The sequence below is a fragment of the Galendromus occidentalis genome, unplaced genomic scaffold (assembly GCF_000255335.2).
Source record: "Galendromus occidentalis unplaced genomic scaffold, Mocc_1.1 scf7180000075612, whole genome shotgun sequence".
NCBI classification, from domain to species: domain Eukaryota; kingdom Metazoa; phylum Arthropoda; class Arachnida; order Mesostigmata; family Phytoseiidae; genus Galendromus; species Galendromus occidentalis.
This window is the reverse complement of record NW_003803602.1, coordinates 1196607-1218185: the sequence shown is the minus strand read 5'-3', so window position 1 is coordinate 1218185 and position 21579 is coordinate 1196607. Positions and strand designations below refer to the sequence as shown.

General features: G+C 53.4%; 1 protein-coding gene across 1 annotated transcript; it reads right to left on the bottom strand.

Moving 5' to 3' along the window:
* Window positions 1–182: 182 nt before the first annotated feature.
* Window positions 183–13643, bottom strand: LOC100906620 (RNA binding protein fox-1 homolog 3-like). The gene is made up of 7 exons (XM_018640059.1): window positions 13533–13643; window positions 4183–4431; window positions 3915–4007; window positions 1545–1602; window positions 863–1131; window positions 513–770; window positions 183–374 (listed from the first exon to the last, which is right to left on the bottom strand). Exons 1-7 carry the CDS (start codon window positions 13641–13643, stop codon window positions 183–185), a joined length of 1230 nt encoding a protein of 409 aa, XP_018495575.1.
* Window positions 13644–21579: the final 7936 nt, after the last annotated feature.

The following is a 21579-nucleotide window of genomic DNA, read 5'->3' as shown; positions in this document are numbered from 1 at the left end:
AAACGGTTTACTTTGCGTCAAGTAACAACGTGATGCCGCTCGCACCTTGCCCGGAAGATTCGACGGCACACGAAGGACGTGATGCTGCTACGGAACAGCTGACTAGTGAAGGTGATGGTGGCGGCGGCGGCAGCGGCGGCGGCAGCGACTGCTAGGTAGGTATGTAGGTACGTATTTACTCCTCAGTAGGGCATGAAGCGCACAGAATTTTTGTAGAGTGCGCTCTGCTGCAGCGTGCGCGATTGTTGAATACGTCGGATAATTTCCGCCTGCTGAGAAAGACTTTCTGAAGGTCCGGCCGCACATGACGCCGACGAAGAAGCTGCGACGCCCGCGGAGGCTCCATTTGCGGCGGCGTTTCCCGCAACGAGTTGCTGCAACGAGTTCAAAAGAAAAGCTTTCGTGAGCGAGTGAATGAATGACTTCCATACACCAGCCATGCACGGAGCGCGGCGGGCTTCCTTCATCTAGCGGCGGCTAATCTCGAGGAAGCAGCACAGAAATGAACTCACCGAATAGCCCGGCGACAATGCGGACAATCCATTGGCACTTGCTGTGGTGAGATATGGGTCAAGACCTCCGTAGACCGCCGGAGCTTGAGCCGTGGCCTGAGCCACAGCCGCATAATACATTGCGGCGGGATTTCCCGCCATTGGGCCCTGCGTATAAGCTCCCAACTGCGCGGCAGGCTGAGCGGCGCACGCCAATTGCGCCGCCGCGTATTGGCGCGCGGCTGAAACCCCGTAGGCGGCCGAGGCTGCATACGATGCCTGGAGGGACAAAGCGAATTGAGCGGGATAATTTCTCACAGGAAAAAATACGTGAACCTGCTGCACGGTTTTCCCCCACGATCGCAACTCACCGGCAGAGCGCCTTGTGCGACGAGGGCAGCGTTGGCCGCGTACGTCGCGAGCAACGGGTCTTGGTACACGGCAGACAACGCAGCCAGTGGCGAAGCCGCGAGGCGGTTGGCCGCTGAAGCCAACGCTAAGGAAGACGGAGTTCCTTGTCCCGCGATGGACACCACCGGTGACAACCTCCGTCCCGTCAACACGGCGGCGTTTCCCGTCGCCGCGAGGTTCGTTCCGCCTTGCGCTGCGGCTGCAGCTGCCGCAGCTACTGCGGCCGCCGCTGTAAAGACATTTCCGTTGTTTCAATTCAGTCGACGAAGAAAGCGAACACGATCAGGAGGGATCTTGTTTACGACCGGAAGGAACGAATAGATGCGGAGGAACGAAGATACGAGTTCGGATGCGAGAAATTCAGAGGAAACGATAGGAGTGGAGTAGGCGACAGGCGGAGGGTCCTACGATATCTGTGAGCGGGGCAAGGATTTTCGCGAACTTTCTAGATACATATTTGAAAACACGCCGACTCCATCGGGAGCCTCTGCTTAAATCGAAGGGCCATCGGTTTGAGGGGTCGAGTGGTTCGAGTGGGTTTCGGGAAGGAAGCACTCGCGAGCTCGACAAGATGCGAGACAACGTAGGAGAACGACGGGGAATATTTTCATTCAGGGTGATGCCATTTCGTTGGATACTAACTGGAGGCAGCGAGTGAGGCGGCTCGTTTCGTGTGCACTCGTGCAGTTGCGTTGTTCACCTGAGGGATTTTGAAACAAACTGATTAGAAGTCAATTAGTCGTCGGACTCGTCTCGACGATTCCCAATGCCTACTAGGTTCACGGTGCTTCAATCGATGGAGTCGGTCATGGAGAATGAACGAGATCTTCTAGTCTCTGATGTTTTCATTATGCTTATTTATGCCGTTGCATATTTTCGAGAATTTCCGAGGCGGACAGACAATCAAAGGGAGCTGGGGCACCCTCCGATTGCGCAACTCGACTCAATTCGACTTCTGCCGACTAAATAATATATGACATGGGCACGGTAAGGGCACCGAGGAATAGCTTCATATCACTCATATTTTATGCTCAAGGTACGGAGAAGGGAATACTCGGAATATTCCTCTCGGCTCGATTCCCGGGAACGAGAGCCAAGCTCTCGGGGAAGCATTCAGAGTACGGTGATAGCTAGGACCATGCAGAACAGCATCCGATACGGAACGCTGCGAACGGTCATGTTCGATCTCTAAAGTTCAAATTTCGAAGGGCACCAAAACTATCAGATCAAGTCACACTAGAACGGAAACCACTCGTCTCCCTCCAGGGGAGCGTGCAGAACATCAGCCGGAAACGGAGGACTTCAGTCTCAAAGAGTCCTAATTACGACGACAGTGCGTTGTGGTTAATTATTCGCAATGTATCAATAATGACAAAAACAGCGGCGAGCTCCGGAGGAATACTGACTGTCAAAAATTAACGAGCTTGTTCGAGGGAAACGCTAATTCCTGCGGGTCTGGTTCGCGTCCGGTTCCGATCGACATCGATACATTGTTCTAATTGAAATTATTCGATTCAGAACTCTCGGAGAATCCGAGGACAAGTCATCGATGCCGAACGGGATGAGACCGAGACAGACGGCTGGATTGGAGGTCGTTGACAGTTCGGAGGCTTTTGTTCTTCTACTGGTTAGAGACAGGTTCTCGACGGGGAGAGGCAGAAATGTTTGGCGGGTCTATTCCTGGTTTTGATTGGCACTCCTTCGTCTCGTTTTTGACATGATCTTTTTGGACAAAACTCCCTTCTTGCTGATTCAATCTTGTCGGATATGTCCCGTTTCCTCCCGAGGCCACAGGTCAAACTGTGACGAGAAGTGACTGTGAGTTAGGGTCCAGCGGGTGTTCAGGTTCGGATGGTGTCGGGCCGTGATCTTGGTAAAATTGAGTTTTCCCTCCGATTATCCTGCCCGCTTCTTCCAGGAGTTTGTCAAGCCGACGTTTTTCCCTTCCGGAAGCAGAGCGAACCAAACTTTTGTTGATTGAACAAGCGATCTATCGAGAGGGCGACACGCTTTAGGAGTCTCTGGAGTCGACCATGGCGACGATTACGGAACACTTGCCGGTGGAGCTCTCGAGACCTTTGACGTGCTGTGCACTTAAATCTTCACGACGTATTTATCCTTCGTTGCATCATACGTACGCAACGACGCGACGTCGACAACGATCTGGGCTCCCATGATCATCCTTCATAGAGAAATTTATTGTGTAAACGGCAACATCAACGACGACCACATACCACATATGATAGATAGCGACAACGCCTTGCTGGCCGTCCTCAGTCAGTGAGACGATGCAATGCTTACACAAGATTCAAATTTCATTCTGCTGTCTTGCGCAACAACTACTTCCTCTCGGTCCAGATGAATCGTGGATGTATCGTTTCAGCTAGGAAGGGTCCTCCAGGACAAGAGATTGACAGTAGAAAAGAGAGAGGGGGAGCGAAAACCTCAAATGTCCGCCAAGACGATCTAGAGCAGCAGCAGAAGCAGCGGTATGAGAATAGCCGCACCAGCAACACGACCAGCTTTTGCATGATCATTGAACTTACGCTCGCAAGATTGCTTGTCATTTCTCAGCGATTTCATTGGATTCGTCGATTCGTCGAGTCCTTTTTGATCAAAAGAAATTCGCTGGCCTGTAAGTTGAGCATCTCGCGAATTTGAGCCGTAGTGATATAAATTCGAGTTTCGCAGATCTCCTCCTCGCGGTAATCGTAGACTGGTCACGTCGTTTTTCATGGCAATAAGTTCTTTCCCTGCTCATAATTTTCCCTGTCGTCCCCGAGCCGACAGATTCATCGAACCGATGATTGATTCTTCCGACAAGCCTTCCCGGCCGCAAGACAGTCACTTCGTCCGGCCGTCTGTCTTCCTTATTTTTTCTTCGTCCCTCCAGTCATTTCCGACTGATTGTGAGATTAGCACACGGAAGGAAAGGTTCGTTCGGTGCGGACGTCGCAGTACAAAACTAATGAGCCAAAAAAAAGGTCTATCGGCATACCGAGCTCAACTCACCTCGATCGTGCGGCCCTCGACGACGACTCCGTTGAGGTTGTCGCGAGCGTTGTCAGCATCCGATCCGACTGCGAAAGTGACGAAGCCGAATCCCTGCAAGTGATTCGATCGAGGAATTCTTATATTTGCCCTCGGATGGAGGAAAAGCGATCGTTCCTTGTGCGCGGAACAATCGATTGACTCCATTCCGGAGATGAACGTGCGGAGGCCGCAACGATGCGTATGGCAGACGTGCGGAGCAGAAGCGAGGCTCATATCCGGAACTCACCTTCGATCCTCGCTCATTGAATATGATCTCGACGTCAAGGATACACCCATAATCGCCGAAGAGATGGCGGAGGTCGGGTTCTCGGAAACGGAATGGTATGTTTGACACATGTAGACGTTTCGGCCCGTTGAGAGCTTCCAACGTGGCTTCGGTTAGCTGTTGGTTGACTTTGATTTCCTCTTCGGTGGGACCTTCGTCCGCCGAATTGCTTTTCGTGATGGGAGGTGGCGAGTGGTCGTCTGACGTTGCCTGCAAGGGGGTGGATGATAATTACGTCCCGAGAATCATGCTCACTCGGCAGCATTTCACTTCTAAGCTCATGGCCTAGCTATCAGAGAGTTCCGCTCACCGAGCGCAGAACGCTTTTCCGCGCCGCTCTAAGGGAGCGCAGCCCTCCCCAGAGAGGGAGAAGGGGGGGCGGAGGGGTTTCGCGAGGTTTTCGGGCAAGTGTCCCTTGAGAGAGGTTCAATAACTGCACTCGCAGGCATTCGCTCTCACGAATCGTCCACGGCAGCGAAACCACTTTGATTCTCGTGCGTCACCTCAGGCCTATCAGATTCTGACAAAAAAATAATAATTCGGATTCTTGGCTCATCCGCCGAGTTCCCAAACCTCGTGGGATCCTTTCAATCATCTCGGTCCCGCTAACATCCTTTTAGCGATGTATGTACCCACATTCTCGGCGGAATATATTCGAGCAAACCTTATTAGAAGACTCTACAAGCCAAAGACGGGGAGGCCCCGGAGCAGTTTACTACCAATGAGCCCTACGTCGAGAACGAAACACGGAGGGATTCTGGCCGGGGTCAAATAATTTCCGAGGAATCCGCCGCTATCGTACTCGAAGCTTGAGGAACTCCGACATATTCCATTCGCGAGAGTCATCAGGCAGCGTTGCCGGCCGATGCCAACGTCGGCAAAGGCTCACTGACTCATTATTGGACATCCGTGTCGGAGAACAAATAATAGTACCAAAGAGTAGGCTCCGGCATTAAACACCGGATAACGTTCGTCAATTAGGGCGCGAAAACTTCGTCGCTGTCAATTGGGAGCTCGCTCTATCGGCCGGTCGGTCGGTCTGCCCGTCCGACCGTAACTCGCTCGCGGACACATTGGAGGCCATTAAAATTATCACCACTACCGCCTAGTGCTGATCAGTCGATTCTAACATGTCAGATCCAACGTATCATCCTCCGTCACTCGACCGGAATCCTCATGTCCCCGACTCCCATCATGAGTGCGAATATCCCGGAACTTCCTGATCAGCCTGATTTATTCTGTCAGGAAACTCAGGAGGAAATGCCTCCGTCTTTTTCCCTTTGAGATAGGGACAGCTCATTAGACTGTGTTGGTCGACCTTGCCACCGCAAAAGGGGAACCACCCGACGCCGACGGGATATCGAAGTGAACTTTCTGGGAGCGACGTACTATGGAAATGAGTCGATCGTCTGAATGCAGCACGCGATGTTAAAAAAGCATCTACGGCATCCAGACGACGTGGGCGATTCTCGTCAGAATTCCTCGCGAACTCGTCTACCTGAAGCTCAAGCATCGGTTGGATCAGTGAATGGCAGCAGTAGGAGGCATTGGAAAATTCGTGGAAAGAATCGCCATGCTAGAGCCCGTATAACACACAGGCAAGTTCTTTCGCCGGGTGATATGCAAATTCCGTGGGATCGCCGAACATTTCTTGCCGCTTTCCGAACCTGATATCGCTCCCTCTCGGTTCCCATGGTTGCGGTTTGTGGAACTACCGGAATCCGCTGTTCGAATGAGTCCGAGACGGTGGGCAGCGGGTGAATGAAGACTACGCGCTTCTTCGGCATTGTTTCCAATCGAGTTATCCATCATTTCCGGCCGATTCTTGCCACGCCAGTGGACCCTGCGAAGATGGAGGGTGTCCGCCGAACGGAGTCCTTAACTCATTCGGCAGAGCGTGTTCACTGGGACGCTCCGGAAATTTTCACTTTCCTCTTCATATGATTTCCTCCGCGATATCAGTTTCAGATCAGAAACAGCAAACGAGCCAAACAGGATGATGGCTTGGGGACAACATCGAGCGCTGCCGCTCGAGATGGATAGATAGAGAGCAGCGGATAAGAAAGGAGGCAACAGGTAAGCACACCACCAGACCTGACTCGCGGCCCGCCAGGAGGCTCACGGCGGCGAGGCAAAACCACTAACAGAGGGCCTGAGAAGAAGCCGCATCGGTCGCCAGACAATAGAAGACAGTGGCCTCCCTCTTTTTCCCGCGGACCATCTCACACTCATGGACACGCACAGCGATGTTGCTCTCTTGGTCGCTCGCTTCCTCGGCCGACCGAGCGGCTGCTTGCTTGCTGGTTTGCTGCTTGCTTTGCTGGTTAAGCTTAATGGTCGGGTAAGCGACTGGACCGCTGGGAACAAGGTCGATCGACGGACAACTCCTCGGCTAACCGCGGGAGAATCGGAGGATTCCTCAACCGAGCTCTCGAGGACCTCACCCCGCGAGGCTCCGTCGGGAGCGGTGTGTGGAACCTATCCCATGTCTGGAACAAAACGTGCGAGGTATTGCTAAGACCGATCCATTTCGATCGGTTGATGCGAGATTACCGAACACTGGGGTGTCATTCGAGCTACTCCGGAGCGGGCCACGGGCGGGGAAATCAATTCAAACGCGTTGAATAGCGTTGCTGATCCAAGCGGGACTGACGTTGCGTGTAACAACTCGCACGCGCTTTCCATGCGCACTCGCATGCTCCACACAGGCCCGCTGTACCCTCCGTTCGTTGTACGGGACGTGGCGCATCACGCTATTCAGTTTTCCCGCCGCGCGTCACAGGCAGCCTAAATATGTATGTAGTGAGCGTTCATCGCAACTTCAGAAACGAGGAGCTCCCCACAACCATCACGCTAATGGGATTTGTGATAGGCGGAGCCACGGGACAGCGGAGCTCATCCATCTACCTAGCTCGGATCCGCCAGGCTCTCAATTGTTGCGTTTCTCCAAATGATGCTCGGTAGAGAGATATATTATTTTAGATACGCGGGAAGAGAGTGGAGCAGTCGTGCGGCGAGGAGATTAGTCTTTGTTTTTAAGAATCCATTCTGAGCCCCGAGAGCATGCGACCTCCAGTGATTGTGCGAGGAGCATGACGCGGAGCAACCAATCAGCCTCAAGTTGTCCATAAATAATCCTAAATCCTGACCAATCAACGTATTATTTGGCCGTAGCGGAATATGGATGGATGCTAGCCGTAATTGATCCTTCCTCGGGATCCTTTGCCAGAGTCGACCATTTGCACGTCGAAAAAAAATTTGTCCGCGATCCGCTTTTCCAATGGTTCTTCAATCACAGGGTACGTGCTGGTCTCGGCTCGAGCCGCGAAGAGAATTCGATGAAATGCCTCCCGCTCTCATTCGAAATCAAAGACTCGCTCCGAAATTCTTCCGAACGGCGCGTCGCGTCGGCCGCATTTCATCGAGTGTATCATCAAGCCCGGATGTCTCTTCTTCAGATCCCGACCCTTCCCGTAGCACGGTGATTTCCCGACGATTTATCTCGCCAGATTCAGGCGGGGTTCAAACTCGAAATCGTCGTTTTTCTAACCCCTTTTTAAAGCAGAGTGTGTAAGCGAGATTTTCGACTGTGAGAGCGCATCACTCGACAGGCTCTTTTAACGAGGTCAGTCAGAGTGTCCTCGAACGTGACGACAGGTGCAATCAGGCGAACACGCATGTATTCGGTTTCATTTCAAGGACCATTTAGCCTCACGACTCGAAGAGCTCACGATTTGTGGCCTTGACCCCTAAACGATGGTCTCTGGAAAAGTAGAGAAGATTTTCCACAAGAATCTCCCCAGAGGGTTTGTGGGGTTGACAGTAGAGATTCCCTCAGCGAATGGAGGGAATGCTTCTCTCCGCAATCGGGCCGCCCAGCGAGGAAAGTGAAACACTCTACTCGCGAGCACAATAAATGGAAAGAGTGAGTCGTGTCGGGCGAATTTAGGCGGCACGCTGTTAATACAGTGCGGAATGTCGCTGGCTGCTCGGTGACACGCAACGTCTCATTCATCGTGACATTTCGCGGATTTAATGTCGTCGTTTGCCGTCGCGACGACGATCTCGGTCGCGGTCGCGAAATGCAGTTCCGTAATAAATTAATTCCTGTCAAGAGAACGGCGTGGAGTTCGGCCGAAGAGAAACGCGCCAAGGGACAGTTCCCTTTTACTTCTCCGTCTGTCGTCGTCCGTCTCTTCGCGAGATTGAAGTCCCGCAGTCAGTTGGTCGACGTGTGAGCGGATAGATCTCCGATCCCCGAAAGACTCGGTGGCTGGGACGGGTGGATGGCTTTGGGAAGTCGGGCCTCACTCCGTGTCCCGCATACAAATGGCTTCACTAACAACCAACTTTTTGATAATACAGAAACACTCCGTACTTTGAGGCTTCCGCGCTCCTCTCCACGAAGCCCTACAACGAGAACCTCGAAGACTCGAGCGGGAGTCGTCGATGACGTTTCGAATAATACGAGGCCCCCGGAGCGGAGATGGGCGAGCCGGAATCATTGCTCCCCATGCTCTCGATCGGAGGATAGACGTTCTCGAGACGAGAACCGAGTCGTTCGTGACCGAGGAAGGTGCTCGAACGAAAACAAAGGAACCATTCGATACACATCATGTTTTCCTAGGATAGCGGAAACGACAATCCGCGCAGGAAACAAGATAGACCGAGGCTTTCGATGGGGAAAGCGACGACTTCCGGGCTTGAAGCCGTGCGCCATCCACGTCGTGTTGAAGGGGGTTGGGGGGCGGGGGACCGGGGCCCAGCAAGGTAATTAGAGGAAGCAATAGAGGAGACAGAATCTACTAACCGATGGCACGATAGAAAGCGAACGGAGAGGAACCCATGAAGAGACGGACGGACGGAACGGCCCGAAGCGTCCTCCGGCTCGCCGGAATCAACTTCCGCCGTCGCGCGGCCGAACAAGCGAAGCAGGGAAGACATCATTTGTCATTGCGCCAACCACCGAATACGCAAATGAAGATGTCGTTGTGCAAAGTTCCAAGGACAGGCAGGGAAACCGCGGTGGATCGTCCGACTTTCTGCTTCCTTTGTGTGTTCGACCGGAGCTCTTTCCATTTGCATCGTAATTGGAGCACGTAGTGATTAATTTGCGCTCGTTAAACGCGGTTCGAGACTCAGATCGAGCCCGAGTCGGACTGGATTAAGACTCTCTTAGTCACTGTAGGAGAATGGTCCTTCTTGACTCGGCTGCTCCGACGCGTGAGCTTTTCATCTTTAGCTACCCACCCTATTTTTGTTGTCGACTAGTTCAGAGTGTCTCAATCGTCTCTTTTTTTCTCTTTCGATGGCTGCATCGCCCACGTGGGCCGCGAAAATGTTTAATGTCCGTTTGGGACCCATGAAGAGAAGATACATCTTGATGGATTGAGGCACTTTCGCGGAACGACATTTTTCATGTTCTGTCGCAGCTGCCTGACAACTCAGAGCTGCGCTCGGTCCGCTTCTCTCACAACCGATCTGAAGCCTCGTGGAGAATGTCGCGGCTCCCGTAAGGGCAGATCACACGAGCGCTTTGTCGAATTTTGTTGTTAAATTCTGATTGAGATAACTTTTGCGAACTCCATACTTGCCTCCGACTGAAAAATTCACCGCCTGTCCACTGGTGGGCGAGCACCGCTGGGTGGCCGATGGTCGCCGACCCTCCAAGCACTCCAGGGAGATGAGCTCCAGAGATGAAGAGCACTCCGAGAGCGTCATCGGTTCCGCGAGTGAACAATGGCGGAGCGTTGTCCTCGGTAGTCCGCATAAGCGTAAACGGGAGGAATGCGAACGAACTAAACGGTTGGCTCGCTGTGCCGGCAGTTCGCCGCGTCGAAACTTGATTAGACTTTTAATGACGACGGATATGGCGGCGACGACGACGACGACAACGGAGAGAAGGAGGCGAGTTCCTTGTGCTCTTTAATGAAGTGCTGCTTCACATACTTTCCTCCCTCAATCCCATTCCCTCGCGGCTCGTTTTCCCGAAAGCAACGAGAGTGACTCCTCTCACAGCACGTCCGTGTCCGTACGATTCGTTTATATCTTGCCAAGTTTCCCGAGAAGGAAAAACTTTCCCAAGTCGGCCTGCATAAAGATGGAGAAAACTCATTATCTGCCATCAGCGAGCGAGGCGTCTCTCATAACTCGAGCGAACATGAGATATACCCGTAACCTCAAGCCACTACGAACCACAACAACAGCAGCAACAAGAGCTGAGTGACCGAGCGCTGCGATCGTTGCTCATAATCTGTCAGATGGGCTCACTCGCCACAAAGGGTTGAAGGTTTCCCCCGGATGTAACCGAAACCATAATATCCGACGAGCGTCTTGAGTTGACGCGTTTCGAAGAGATGGTAGTCAATTGAGTCGTCCGTAGACTTCGAATCCCCTCCTGGAGGGACGACTCGCGTCGGAACTCTGACGTAAGTAATTGCTTCTCTTCTTCCCGTCACCGAACTCGGCAGCGCGAACTACCATGCTTTTCCGCAGGAAAAATCTCACGACGTGACGTAATTTTCGGTGTGCGCCTAATAAGTCCAAGATTAGCCGGCTGACGAGAAAAGTGGGCCAAGTCCACTACAACTCCGCCGGTCGTTCTACGCTCCCACTACTCAGGGCGGGAATACCCACTCGAGCCGCTTTCTGAGACGCGCCATGTGATGGAATCCGATGGAATTGAATTTGACACCGTGAAGTCCGGATGGCGAAGTCGATGCGGGCCGAACTCCCGAAACTTCCGGGAAAGTCGCTCGAAATCCGAGCAGCACAATGAACGAGGTGTTGGGGGAAGCGAGGGACCAGATAATGACTTGTTGCTGTTGTTGTTGTTGTTCTGATGTTCGTCTGGAGCACGGCCCCCGAACAGCTGGGGAATTTTTCAACGCTCCTCGAGTCGAAGTAAAACGACGAACTCCTTCTGCGAAATGTCCGAAGGCCGGCGCCCTGCCCGACTTTCGTCCTCCGAGCTCGTCGCGGCCACTTGCGCGGTATCTCTATGATAGGACAGCTTGAGATGCATGCCTCCAGAGTAAGCTTGTACGCAAATGGGAACACATTTTCGTAGATGCGTGCCGTATTACAGGAGTTGGGCGGATGACAGCCAACAACGCGGGTTAGCCAAAATCAGCTAACAGCAACGGAGCGTAAAAGGAATCGGGATGGGATCTTCGTTTGCTTCCCTTGATCGAGTGAGGCGAGCCATAGGGACCAGGACTTTCAATCGGAAGTTTCCGGCCGATTTCTTCCAGTGAGCACTGTGTACGATGTTGGCCTGGTTTCGGCGTGAAACTGCTCGACTAGCGGTGGCTGACCGACGCCAGTTTCCCGAACATTACCTCCGAGCGTCGTCGTTGGCAATGTGATCTCAACCCGGTTGCATTGAGCTCGCCTCTCAAACGTCTCGTCTTCTTCAAATGACCGCGTCCATGTTCCCGCACCGCGTCGGCTGAAGACGGGAGCGAACGTGTGATAAATGTATGTAATTAGCTGATCGAAAATTCGACACGTGAAACCCCAGCCGTCACCCGAACGAACGCATCTGGATCGGCAACAGGAACGCCGGAGTACGCGATCGAGGGAGGATCCGAACCGGTGACGCTTGAACGCACATGATCAGGAATGCGTGTTGTTGAGTCACAGGTTTGACGATGGAGCGAAGAGAGCAAACAAGAGACCAGACGATCCGTCCAAGATGAACAAAAACGGCCCACACGAAGATTAAGTGTAAACCTCCCGGGAGACCTGCTCGGGGAGGATAAGGAGATCTCGTTTGCCTTTGCGACTCACTCAGTTCCAGACTAGGGAAAAAGCGAGTTTGATTCTCTCAACGAACCAAACAGTAGCCTCAGGCGCAAGAGCTGCGTCCCGTCATGTGACCATGGATGCTTTTAGAACCAAGATGCCAGATCCCCGATAGGGCCTCGTCCCCCGCACGCTTCCGAGCAAGGAGAATTTCAACGAAATCGTCTTCCAGAGTCTACGCTACTGAGACGAGTCGTGCGAAAAATCCCGACGAACATTGCTGCACATTTCTCTCGGGGGACTCCAGGAGATCCCGCAGGGGACAGGGTCAGTAAGTCAGGCCCTCTGGTAACACCTTCGCAGCGCGCTCCGGCACCCAAGTCTTCCAATACCCGGCCTTATCGCGTTATTTACTTGGCTCGGCGGGAGACGCTGGTCTGTCGAACAGTGTGATCATCAATTTATTAATAACGAGATTTCTTGGCACCGCCTCCGATGGGGCGACGCGACGTTGCGGAGAGCCCCCGCCGCCTCTGGAATACTGGTCGTGGCTCTCCCCATCGTCGTCGTTGGAGCTGTCATCGCAGGAACGGAAGACGCTGCAGCACGCGGATTCAGGGGGGCTTTGGAGTTCGTGCTCGTGAATTCTGATGGAGTTGTGCAAGCCGCTCGCCTCGCAATCCCGAGCTGCGTCTGGTCGGGATAATACGAGCGATGGAACGCACAGTCAGCGGCTCGCAGGAGGGTTTTCCACCGGAGTAATCCTTGCTTATGCTCTTGCCCACCGCCTGTCAACCCGCCGGGACACAGGTGAGCAGCCGGACGTCCTGCAGCGAGACCAGCCGGCCAAGCACGCGAGCGAGCGCGCTGGCGGACGACCGTCGAATGGACAGAGCGAGTCAAGTTCGCATTCCTCCCTGTTTATTAGGAAGGCGAACGACTGATTGGAGTTTCCCACGGCATGCCGCCGCCGCCGGAAAATGCGGGAAATGCCTTGCGTCGTACGCGATTGTTCTATTTGCGAGATGAAGCAACCGGGTCTGTCCGGCTTTCCCAGAGCGCGCGGGCACCGCCGGCACGGAGGGAATTCCGACCGATGTCGACCGGGTCTTTAGCGTTCCCCATCACGGAGAGAATTCTATCCCCGCAACGCAACAAAGAATTCTATATCCGCAACGCCCGCGAGAGTTCCGATTGATGAATATGTATTCCAGAAGTCCCGTGTTGATTCAACAACCGAATTCAGACAATGAGAGCTCTCTTTGAGTTGCTGATTACGACGAGTTGAGTCCGTTGCAGGACTTCCGCACTATTCGAAACGACCGGCCGCGACAAGTTTCCCAGCTTATGGGGACGGTCTCACGTTTCCGGCGGGGGTGATGTTTTCCGCCGCGTCCCGGCTGCGAACATATGTTTCCCTTCCGTCGCCATATGGGAAAGTTCCCCGGCAGAGATCCCGATTGTTCCCCGAGGAGGAAAAAGTCGGTTCATTGATATGACGGTATCTCGGTGAATCGCCGCGACCGGAGGGTTTTTCCCATTTTCCCGACGAAGATGATGCCTACCTTGATGCGCGGGGGATCCGGAGGGAAGACCTGATCAGCTGAGGCGGCCGATGGCAGGCCCTGATACAGCGCTGGCGGGGTTGGCATGTTCAGATTTGCCATGACCAGCATGCTGACACGGTCGCCGATTTTCACAAGGGCCTATCTGACGATTCACTCTCGGGGGAAAACTCCCACTAGCACCGCCGCGCGAATACACGAGAGCCACCAGCTGTTTCACTGTAGCACCTCAGGTATAGCTGGCGCTCTGTAGAATTTCACTTCAAGCCACACTTGTTGATCACCGGAATTTCTTTTCGTGTCACTGAGTGATGGGCATACGGAATGAGATGCTTCCGTATGCGCGCTTTAGGGTTAGGAGGAGGTGGAGGACAACGAGGTTAGAGTCGACGACTTCGAGCACTCCACATGGCGCTACGGGAACCGACAGGCCACGTGTGAGCTCAGAGCTCGAAGCGAGCTATTCTCTGCACTGCCGCTGTCGAACCAGGAGGGTAAGGGTAGGAAGCGGCCGTCCTGAGAGAAAGGGCGCAACGCAACCGGCGACTGAAGGAAGGAAGGAAAAAGAAAGGAAAGAAGCCACGCTCACCCATCGAACTCCAATCGGAGCATCCAGTGTCATCCGACTCCTCAACGAGGATTGTCATCCGTACGTGATTCGGAGAGCGCGGCTCGTCGACCGATCCAGTCCCCCAATCAGACTATCTCGCATCGAAGTCCGAGGCGATATTCCTCTCTCGGAACTCGACTAATCGAACACTTCCGAACACCGAACATCGAACACCCTCTAAAAATAGGAGCCGTATCCGAAAAGAATTCACGGATGCAGCGAGCTGATCGATACCGAAACGGATAATCGTTTGCGGAATGAGGTTCCGCGATGATGTATTATGCTTACGGGAATATATTTTTCGCGATTGGCCGATGTTTGCACGCTCTGAAAACATTGCCTCGGCTGAGTCTCCTAGTTTCTATCAGTTGTCTGTGCGAGGGACGTCACCAGGCCTCAGCCGATCGATAGTACACACTTCAGGCTGTGCAATATCACTCAGCTCTCGCTGATGGCATCGTTTGACGCAGGCTTGGTAGAGATAAGGTTTAATGACTAGGTATATTCTTTCGGGATGCGGTGAATGGGACGGGGACTTACTCTCGATTTCACCATGTTGGTTAGGAAGCCGAAATAAGTGGAGTCCTTGCGTAACTCGAGCAGGAGAGTTTGCTCGCTTACTACGCTTATTCAAACTGAAATCCGATCCATTTCCCGTCGAATCCAATTATTCGCCATCGATTCAGAAAGAAAGAGGTCTGGAGATATAGTGCGGTTGGAAATGAGCCCTTGCTGGGCGTACTGCAAACCCGACTTGAGCCTCGCGAGACGTTCAGCGCGAGCCACATTTCTGCGCAGCAATGTCCCGAATTCCGCGAAGGACTAGATTCAGACCTCAGAGCATGCGTCGTCAAAAACTACGCCCTAACGGTAATTGATCCCGCGCTCAGATACGGTCTTGGTCACACCTGAGCTCAAATAGTTCCCAGGACTCAGACGCCCCTTGACCCAGAATGAGCGACTTTCAATTTTTTTCCTGAGCCTTCCGGGTCGAGAATTCGAGAGGTCCGACGTTAATTTCCCGCTTGTCCGATGACCGATCGCAGGTATGTATGACGGGAGCCATGCAGAGAGCCATCCAAGAAGCTGATCCTGAGCGCGGACGGGCGACTCGGTGACGGTCCGAGTTGAGTCTTCCGACCGCCCGATTGAGCGGCCTGAACAGCGCGGCCTAGACCACCGAGACGGAAATCTTAGCTAGTAATACAAACATGGAGGCTGAGTGTGTGACTCCCATGCTCATTCCAACTCTAAGCAGAACCAAACGAGGATCTGTATAAACAAGTTCCACGCGGGGAGTCGCTCCCATTTCCTCTCCTTGTCAGATCAGAGCGACAACGCGCTGAATGGACGCGATCCCTCCCGAGCTTCTCAGCTCTCGGAATCAAGGAATCCGAAGCTATGTACAGATCTGAGACGTTCATGAGATCCACCGTTCCCCGCTATGCACTGACAATGAAAAATCCGCGGGAATTCCCTCAGCGCCGACAGATTCCTTCTCAAAGCGCATTTCGAACCGAAGATTTCCGATTCCCCGGCACAGATCTTCTGGATAGCTCTTTTCGAATCGAAATCGGAAACCTTACAGGTTTTCTCCCAGAGACAGGGCTCGTTCCCGAGCCGCGGTTGAAAGCAATGGCTCGTCGAGCTCTCGTATTCAGTCATAATTCTCCCGGGCTGTTCCGCTTAGCGAAATGATGGAAAGCTGAAGGCTCTCGGGGTTTGAGCCTTAATGCACGCTCCGCTCGCGCGAGCTCTTCTTGGCTATCAGTCCGGAGAGAATAGTGTCCCGAAATTGCATCCATCCCTCACCGTTGGAAGAGAGTCTGCGAACTTATTCGCCGCGGCTTCTGGTGTGTCTCGAGGAGAAGAGAGATTCCTGAATTCCGAAAGAAGACCAGATTCTCCATCGGATTTGATCTCTTTTCCCTCCTCGCCGCGGAACGAACATGAGACATCTGCGATGGCTGCGTGGGCGAACGACATCCCCACTCGGTACTCGAGTCGAGGGCCGAGATATCGACCGGAGCAAAAAACACAGAAACAATAGATGTCTGGAGGACTCGCGCGAACAATAGCACATGTTCGGACAAGTTCAAACAGCCTACAGCGCGCAATGAACTTGCACGGCTCTCGTTCCGGATTATTGTCTCTTCTGCCCAAGTAGAATCGGGGACTGGGAGTTTCCCATCGATGATGCGGAATGCAGCGACTCGACGGCCATCGCATTCTTACATCGAGCCACAAAGAAGTTTAGTAACAAGAGCGACCGATTGAACGCGGGACCGGCCGAGCAGCTTGACCGAGCGGCTCGCGAGATCGGCTCTCGGCTTGGCGAAGAATCTTGTCCATCGTTTCTTCCGAGAAGCGAGCATCGCTTCTGAATAATGTTCTTTTGTTTTGCGCTTTCCCTAGTGAACCAGCACAGGCGACAGACTCGAGCGTTTCGCTCGTTGTCCACCACTCGATGAATGACTTCTTGTACTCAGAGTCTCGCACGCGTGCCGGGATAAACTTGCCGCCGATTCGAAAGAGAATACCTCTCCGTCATTCTCTCCCTTTCCTGAATAAGCGCAACGGGATGATCGCCGCATGGCACTTCGGGATAAAAATGTCAACGCTCGCTGTTGTCCGCCGAGCAGCCATCACGATCGGAAGAGACCGCGGAGCGTCGGGAGAGCTCGGTCATCCGTGCCCGAAACAATGGGTTTTATGTTCCCAGGACTCGAATGCCCAAGATGTTGTTTGTTCCATTGATTGGTGGGCATCCTGTATGGGTTTCCCGAAAATTAAACGCATCGTCTCATTGTCATCTCTCTACCGCTACAGTTGTTGGTCCACAACGTGAATGTCTGAGTCCGTAAGAAGCCAAAGACTTCATTCATTCGTTCGCTCACTCACTCAGAGCGCTTACGTCGAGCGTGAGAATGTCTCGGACCAGGCTATTCGCATACCGCTCCTTAAATCTCCGCCTCCCTATATATAATTATAAATATCTCATGGGCGTCGCTGAAAGCAAATCTCGGGCGCGGCCGTCTCAACAGAGGTCGTCACTGAGAACAACAAACGTCGGAAACAGGCGACGTTTTCCTTCTCGGTCCCGACTCATCGCTCCCTCGGATCGGTAGTCGGATGAATCAAGAGCAGAACAACTTTCGTTCCTTTCTGATCTGTCGTCGGACCTGCGCTGCGCAACGTCGACTCGCAGCGTCCGGGGGGAACTCGGTGACGCCTACTTTCAGAGGAAAAAAAACCTTCGCCGCTGTCTGATCAGAGCTGTCGAGCAACAAGACTCGCTTGAGGCCTAGCTGCCCGCCGAGTTGTCTTTGTGTGTGAAGTTTGAAAGCCTCGCTGCAGGTCGGTATCGATAGACGACATCGCCTCGACTAGCCGGTGCTTGGCGAAGCCATTGTTGGCGAGAAATGTCCGACGGTCCTGTCACGGCTCGAATAGGCGACGGCGGCAAAACGACAAACAACGGTTGACCAGTACTCGACAACGACGGCCACGACACTGCAGAATGTGCGAATCAGCAAAGTGTCGATTACCAGCCTTCGTTAGGCGAGCGTTGCGCGGCGTCGTCCTCCTCCTCCGGAGGAGGAACGAAACTCGCCAGGGGAACAACGGTGGCGACAATACTAATCCTTCACAGATTTGCTCCAGTCGGTCGTACCTGGTCCAATAATTAATGAAGCCGAGGCTGTGCTCCGACGCGGGATCGCGCGAGCTGTCATTCGGCGGCATATTTGTAATGAAACATTGTGACTGTGCCCATTCGAACGGTCATCTCTCACTTGCCATTCCTCGCCGACTCGGTCGGGCTGTGGCTTGTCTGTCGTCTGGATCAGGCCGCCAGTGGATGCGGACACACTCACGGAGAGCTCCGGAACGGAGACATATTCTCCTCACGCGGACGTCGGTCGCTCCGGCTGCGCGACGACTAAGGCACGCGTTCACATCACTGGTGAGTGCATCTACGTGAGCGTCATGCCGATTCGGTGGCGTTCGTGGCGGTCAAGCCGGTGAGTCGCAGTTGTGGACGCCCCAATCAAATCATATCGCAGCTCAGTGATTTTGATCCTAGAGCAACACCGAGCGACTGGACCGTTGAGCCCCTTGAGATTTACGGCGTTGGGACACTTGGGACGGAACCGAATACGAGTTTGGGATCGTTCAACCCACCTGGAACGCTCCTCTGCTGATGAACGGGGTCAAACGGGACCGGAAGTCAACTCTCGTCCGTCAGAGATTCCGGGATTTCTGCGAGTAGTTCTCCAACACCGATTATCCGTAAGGGGAGGGCTCATTCCTTTGAGTGAAGCGAGTCTTCTGAAAGATACGCCGGCCACCGAAAGTCGCGGAGTGCGCCCTGCGAGCGTGGGTGCACGCCGCCGAGTCGGTATCAGCACGATGTTTATCCAGAAGGGCGTACTTAGCGTGTAATGTTTCAGCGTGTCGCATTCTGTCGAGTGGCGGAAATCGGGTCACGCTCTGAAATACGGTCAAAGTGCTTCTCGTGTTACCGTCAGGGGCGTCCGATCCACAACGAGAGGTTGACCCAACAATGTCTACAATGTCTCGAAACTTTGACGCCGCGCCGACGGAAACCCGCTGCCGTCCAGGTCGCAATCATCGGGCCTGGGTCACCTCGAGGAACTCCGTTGTAGAGTGTCTCTCACAACAAAATGCGAAGGGAAACACTTGACCAAGGGAAATGATGTTTCCTCAGCCTCTCGTTGAGAAATTTTTTGATCACCGCTCTGCTAAATTCCGTATTCGCTCGACATTCCACAAATACGGCGTCATGAAAATATATATCGGGAAAAAAAAAAAGATCGATCCAGACGATAATAATAAATAGGGCCCGGATATGTATTCTGCATATATTCCGCGTAGACGCGGATATATGTATGCAGTATGCGAATATATGAAAACGCATAAAAATAATAAACATCCGAAACCGAGGTCATCCGGCCGGTATTACGAACGAAGGAGGAGAAGGGTTGAATTCTTCTTCGCCTCGACCTGCCATTTTTAAAGGGAAAACATCCTAACTTGTTGAGCGCGAACGAAACACACCATCAAAGTCTCAGGCTTCCAGCCGCAGAACACGCTACCGAGTCATCAATCACTGCGGTGTCTCAGACATTGTAGGTAGGTACGAATCTTTTCATCTTTTCCGATCGGACTCGCATGGGCTGGGAAGTTTCAAAACGCACAACGCACCAGGAAGCCGGAACATTCAGTTTGCGTTGGACGCTCCCAGAGCATACGACTGCCCGTTTTGAGTTCGATCATATCGTCAAAAGTCTTCCCGGGGAGGAGCGGGAATGTAATCCCAAAACACTCTGAAGACTTCTCTGTGGACTGACGGCCATATCGATGCCAACGAGGGCCCGGGTTTCCTCCTGCGAAACAGTGCGGCGACTCGAGGCTTGAGCGCGTCCGAGGAGAGAATCCAATCGATGTATATGGAAAAGAGAATCCACTCGATGTCGATGGAAAAGAGAGCAGAACCCTATGCTGCATTGATTCCGATCGGAAAGCGAAATAGACCGGAACGGTCATGTGAATTTTGAAGGAAAGCTCCGTAGCTCGGTGTCGACACCGCAGAGGTTTTGCCCAGCTATTCTCGACCGACTCCCTCGACTGGGCTCTGTCACCTATCCGCGAGGACGGATGGAAACTTCATAAACTCGAGAGAAACGTCCACCACGGCGGGAAGCCCCGGCGGTCGAGAGCAGTCTCGCAAGAAAGTATTCCCGAAGTCTCCGAGTCCTAAGCCGGCGCGGTTGCGAACTGTGATCGGCCTCGAGGCATCGAACTTTGGGCATGCATGGCCTTCGGCTACAAGCCACCGAATTCCGCTACTAATTGAGAAGAACGCAGCTTGGCATGTCGATCTCGATTCCACCGAATTCGAATTTCCGCACTGAGAGGACGTTCCGAATGAACATTTCGTTCGAAGGTCCCCTCCAGCTCAGGCGAGATGGGCGGGTCAGTTATTGCGATCTGATTGCTCGAGCTCGATTTACCTCACGAAGTGATTCCACCTCGCGGCCTCAGAGTTCCGTTCGTCGGTCCCGAGAGACGATGCTGGTGATTGCGGACATTCCCACTTCGACTTAGTGGGCCGATCGTGAGAGGGGGCGGGGGGCAAAAGCGTCGCCTATCGGTATCGAATTTTTTCTCGTACGGACTTACGCTTTCACGAGGAGAACGTCGTCACAGAAATACCGCGAGTCTCATGTCGAGTGTCTCCCACGGCGAACGTGGGGCTCGATACGAGCTACGATACGGAGGCGAGTATGAGGGAATTCTGTCGAAATCGGAGGCGGATACATGATTTGTGCACAGACTTGTGTCTTGCCGACTCCGTCCAAAGATTGTGTTCCCATCGAGAGTCGGGAAATTCTAGGGACCCCTACCCATTTCTCGGCGGATGAGGAGCGCTTTTCCCCCGCGGGATATCAGGGTGTGGGCGTGACCGATCCGCAGATTTTCCCGAGTGCAAGCCGAATTCGGACCATCGGCGTGCGACCCGTCTGGTGCATGTTTCCTTGGGGACCGAAAACTCGTGATGGAAACGCGTCTTATCTGGCGGGGGGAAATCCGAGGAACCGAGGAAATCCATTCAGAGCCAGAGCTCCGATGAATTCCGGGGGCCAGAGTGCCTCCTAGCGGAAAAGTGGGAGGTTGTCTCTAAGACGCGAGCGCTGATCGACGTAAGAGATCATTCTCAGGTGACTGCGGTCGATTTGCGATGCTCCTCTACGCTTGAGACATTAATCGACAGCTGATGCTTCACGTCGACCTGCGCATCTTGCTCGACATCAGAGCCTGCGGCAGAAGCTTAGCCTGGCGGGAGTCGCAACGTGGCGGCGGGGGAAGCGGCTTCAAAATGTTCAATAAAAGTTTGTTTGCCTTGATGGAGCAAAGCCCGCGTGAGCGTCAACAGAGTAGCCCCGGTCCATTAGCATACGGTAGACAGAAAAACGTCGGATGACAGCAAAAATCCTTGTGTGCTCGGATCCGGCTCAGAGTGGGAGAGGGGAATATACAGAACCGAATAAATAATGAGTCGCCGTTCGAGTCGGTTCTATTCGGCCGGGGAGTACAGGAGAATTCATTGGCTGACGGGCACGGGTTCACGTGGCCTTTTAGCGTAAATGTGTCCGAACACCGACGTATGTCGCGGCCATTTTCCCGATTCCCGATCGAAGTCAACTGGTCGACGATCGTCATGTCTCTTGCTTCTCGCGGAGCTTTCTTGCGCCTGGCGTTTTGTCGTCTGACTCGGATGGACTCGGCAATCGGGCGGCGAAAACTGTTCCCCGAGGGCTACTCACCACGTCTGCTACGGCGTAGCGATCGGGAAAAGAAGCTCCGGGTTACCGCCGAACGTTCATGTGTCCTTTCGTTTCGGGACCAATGTGA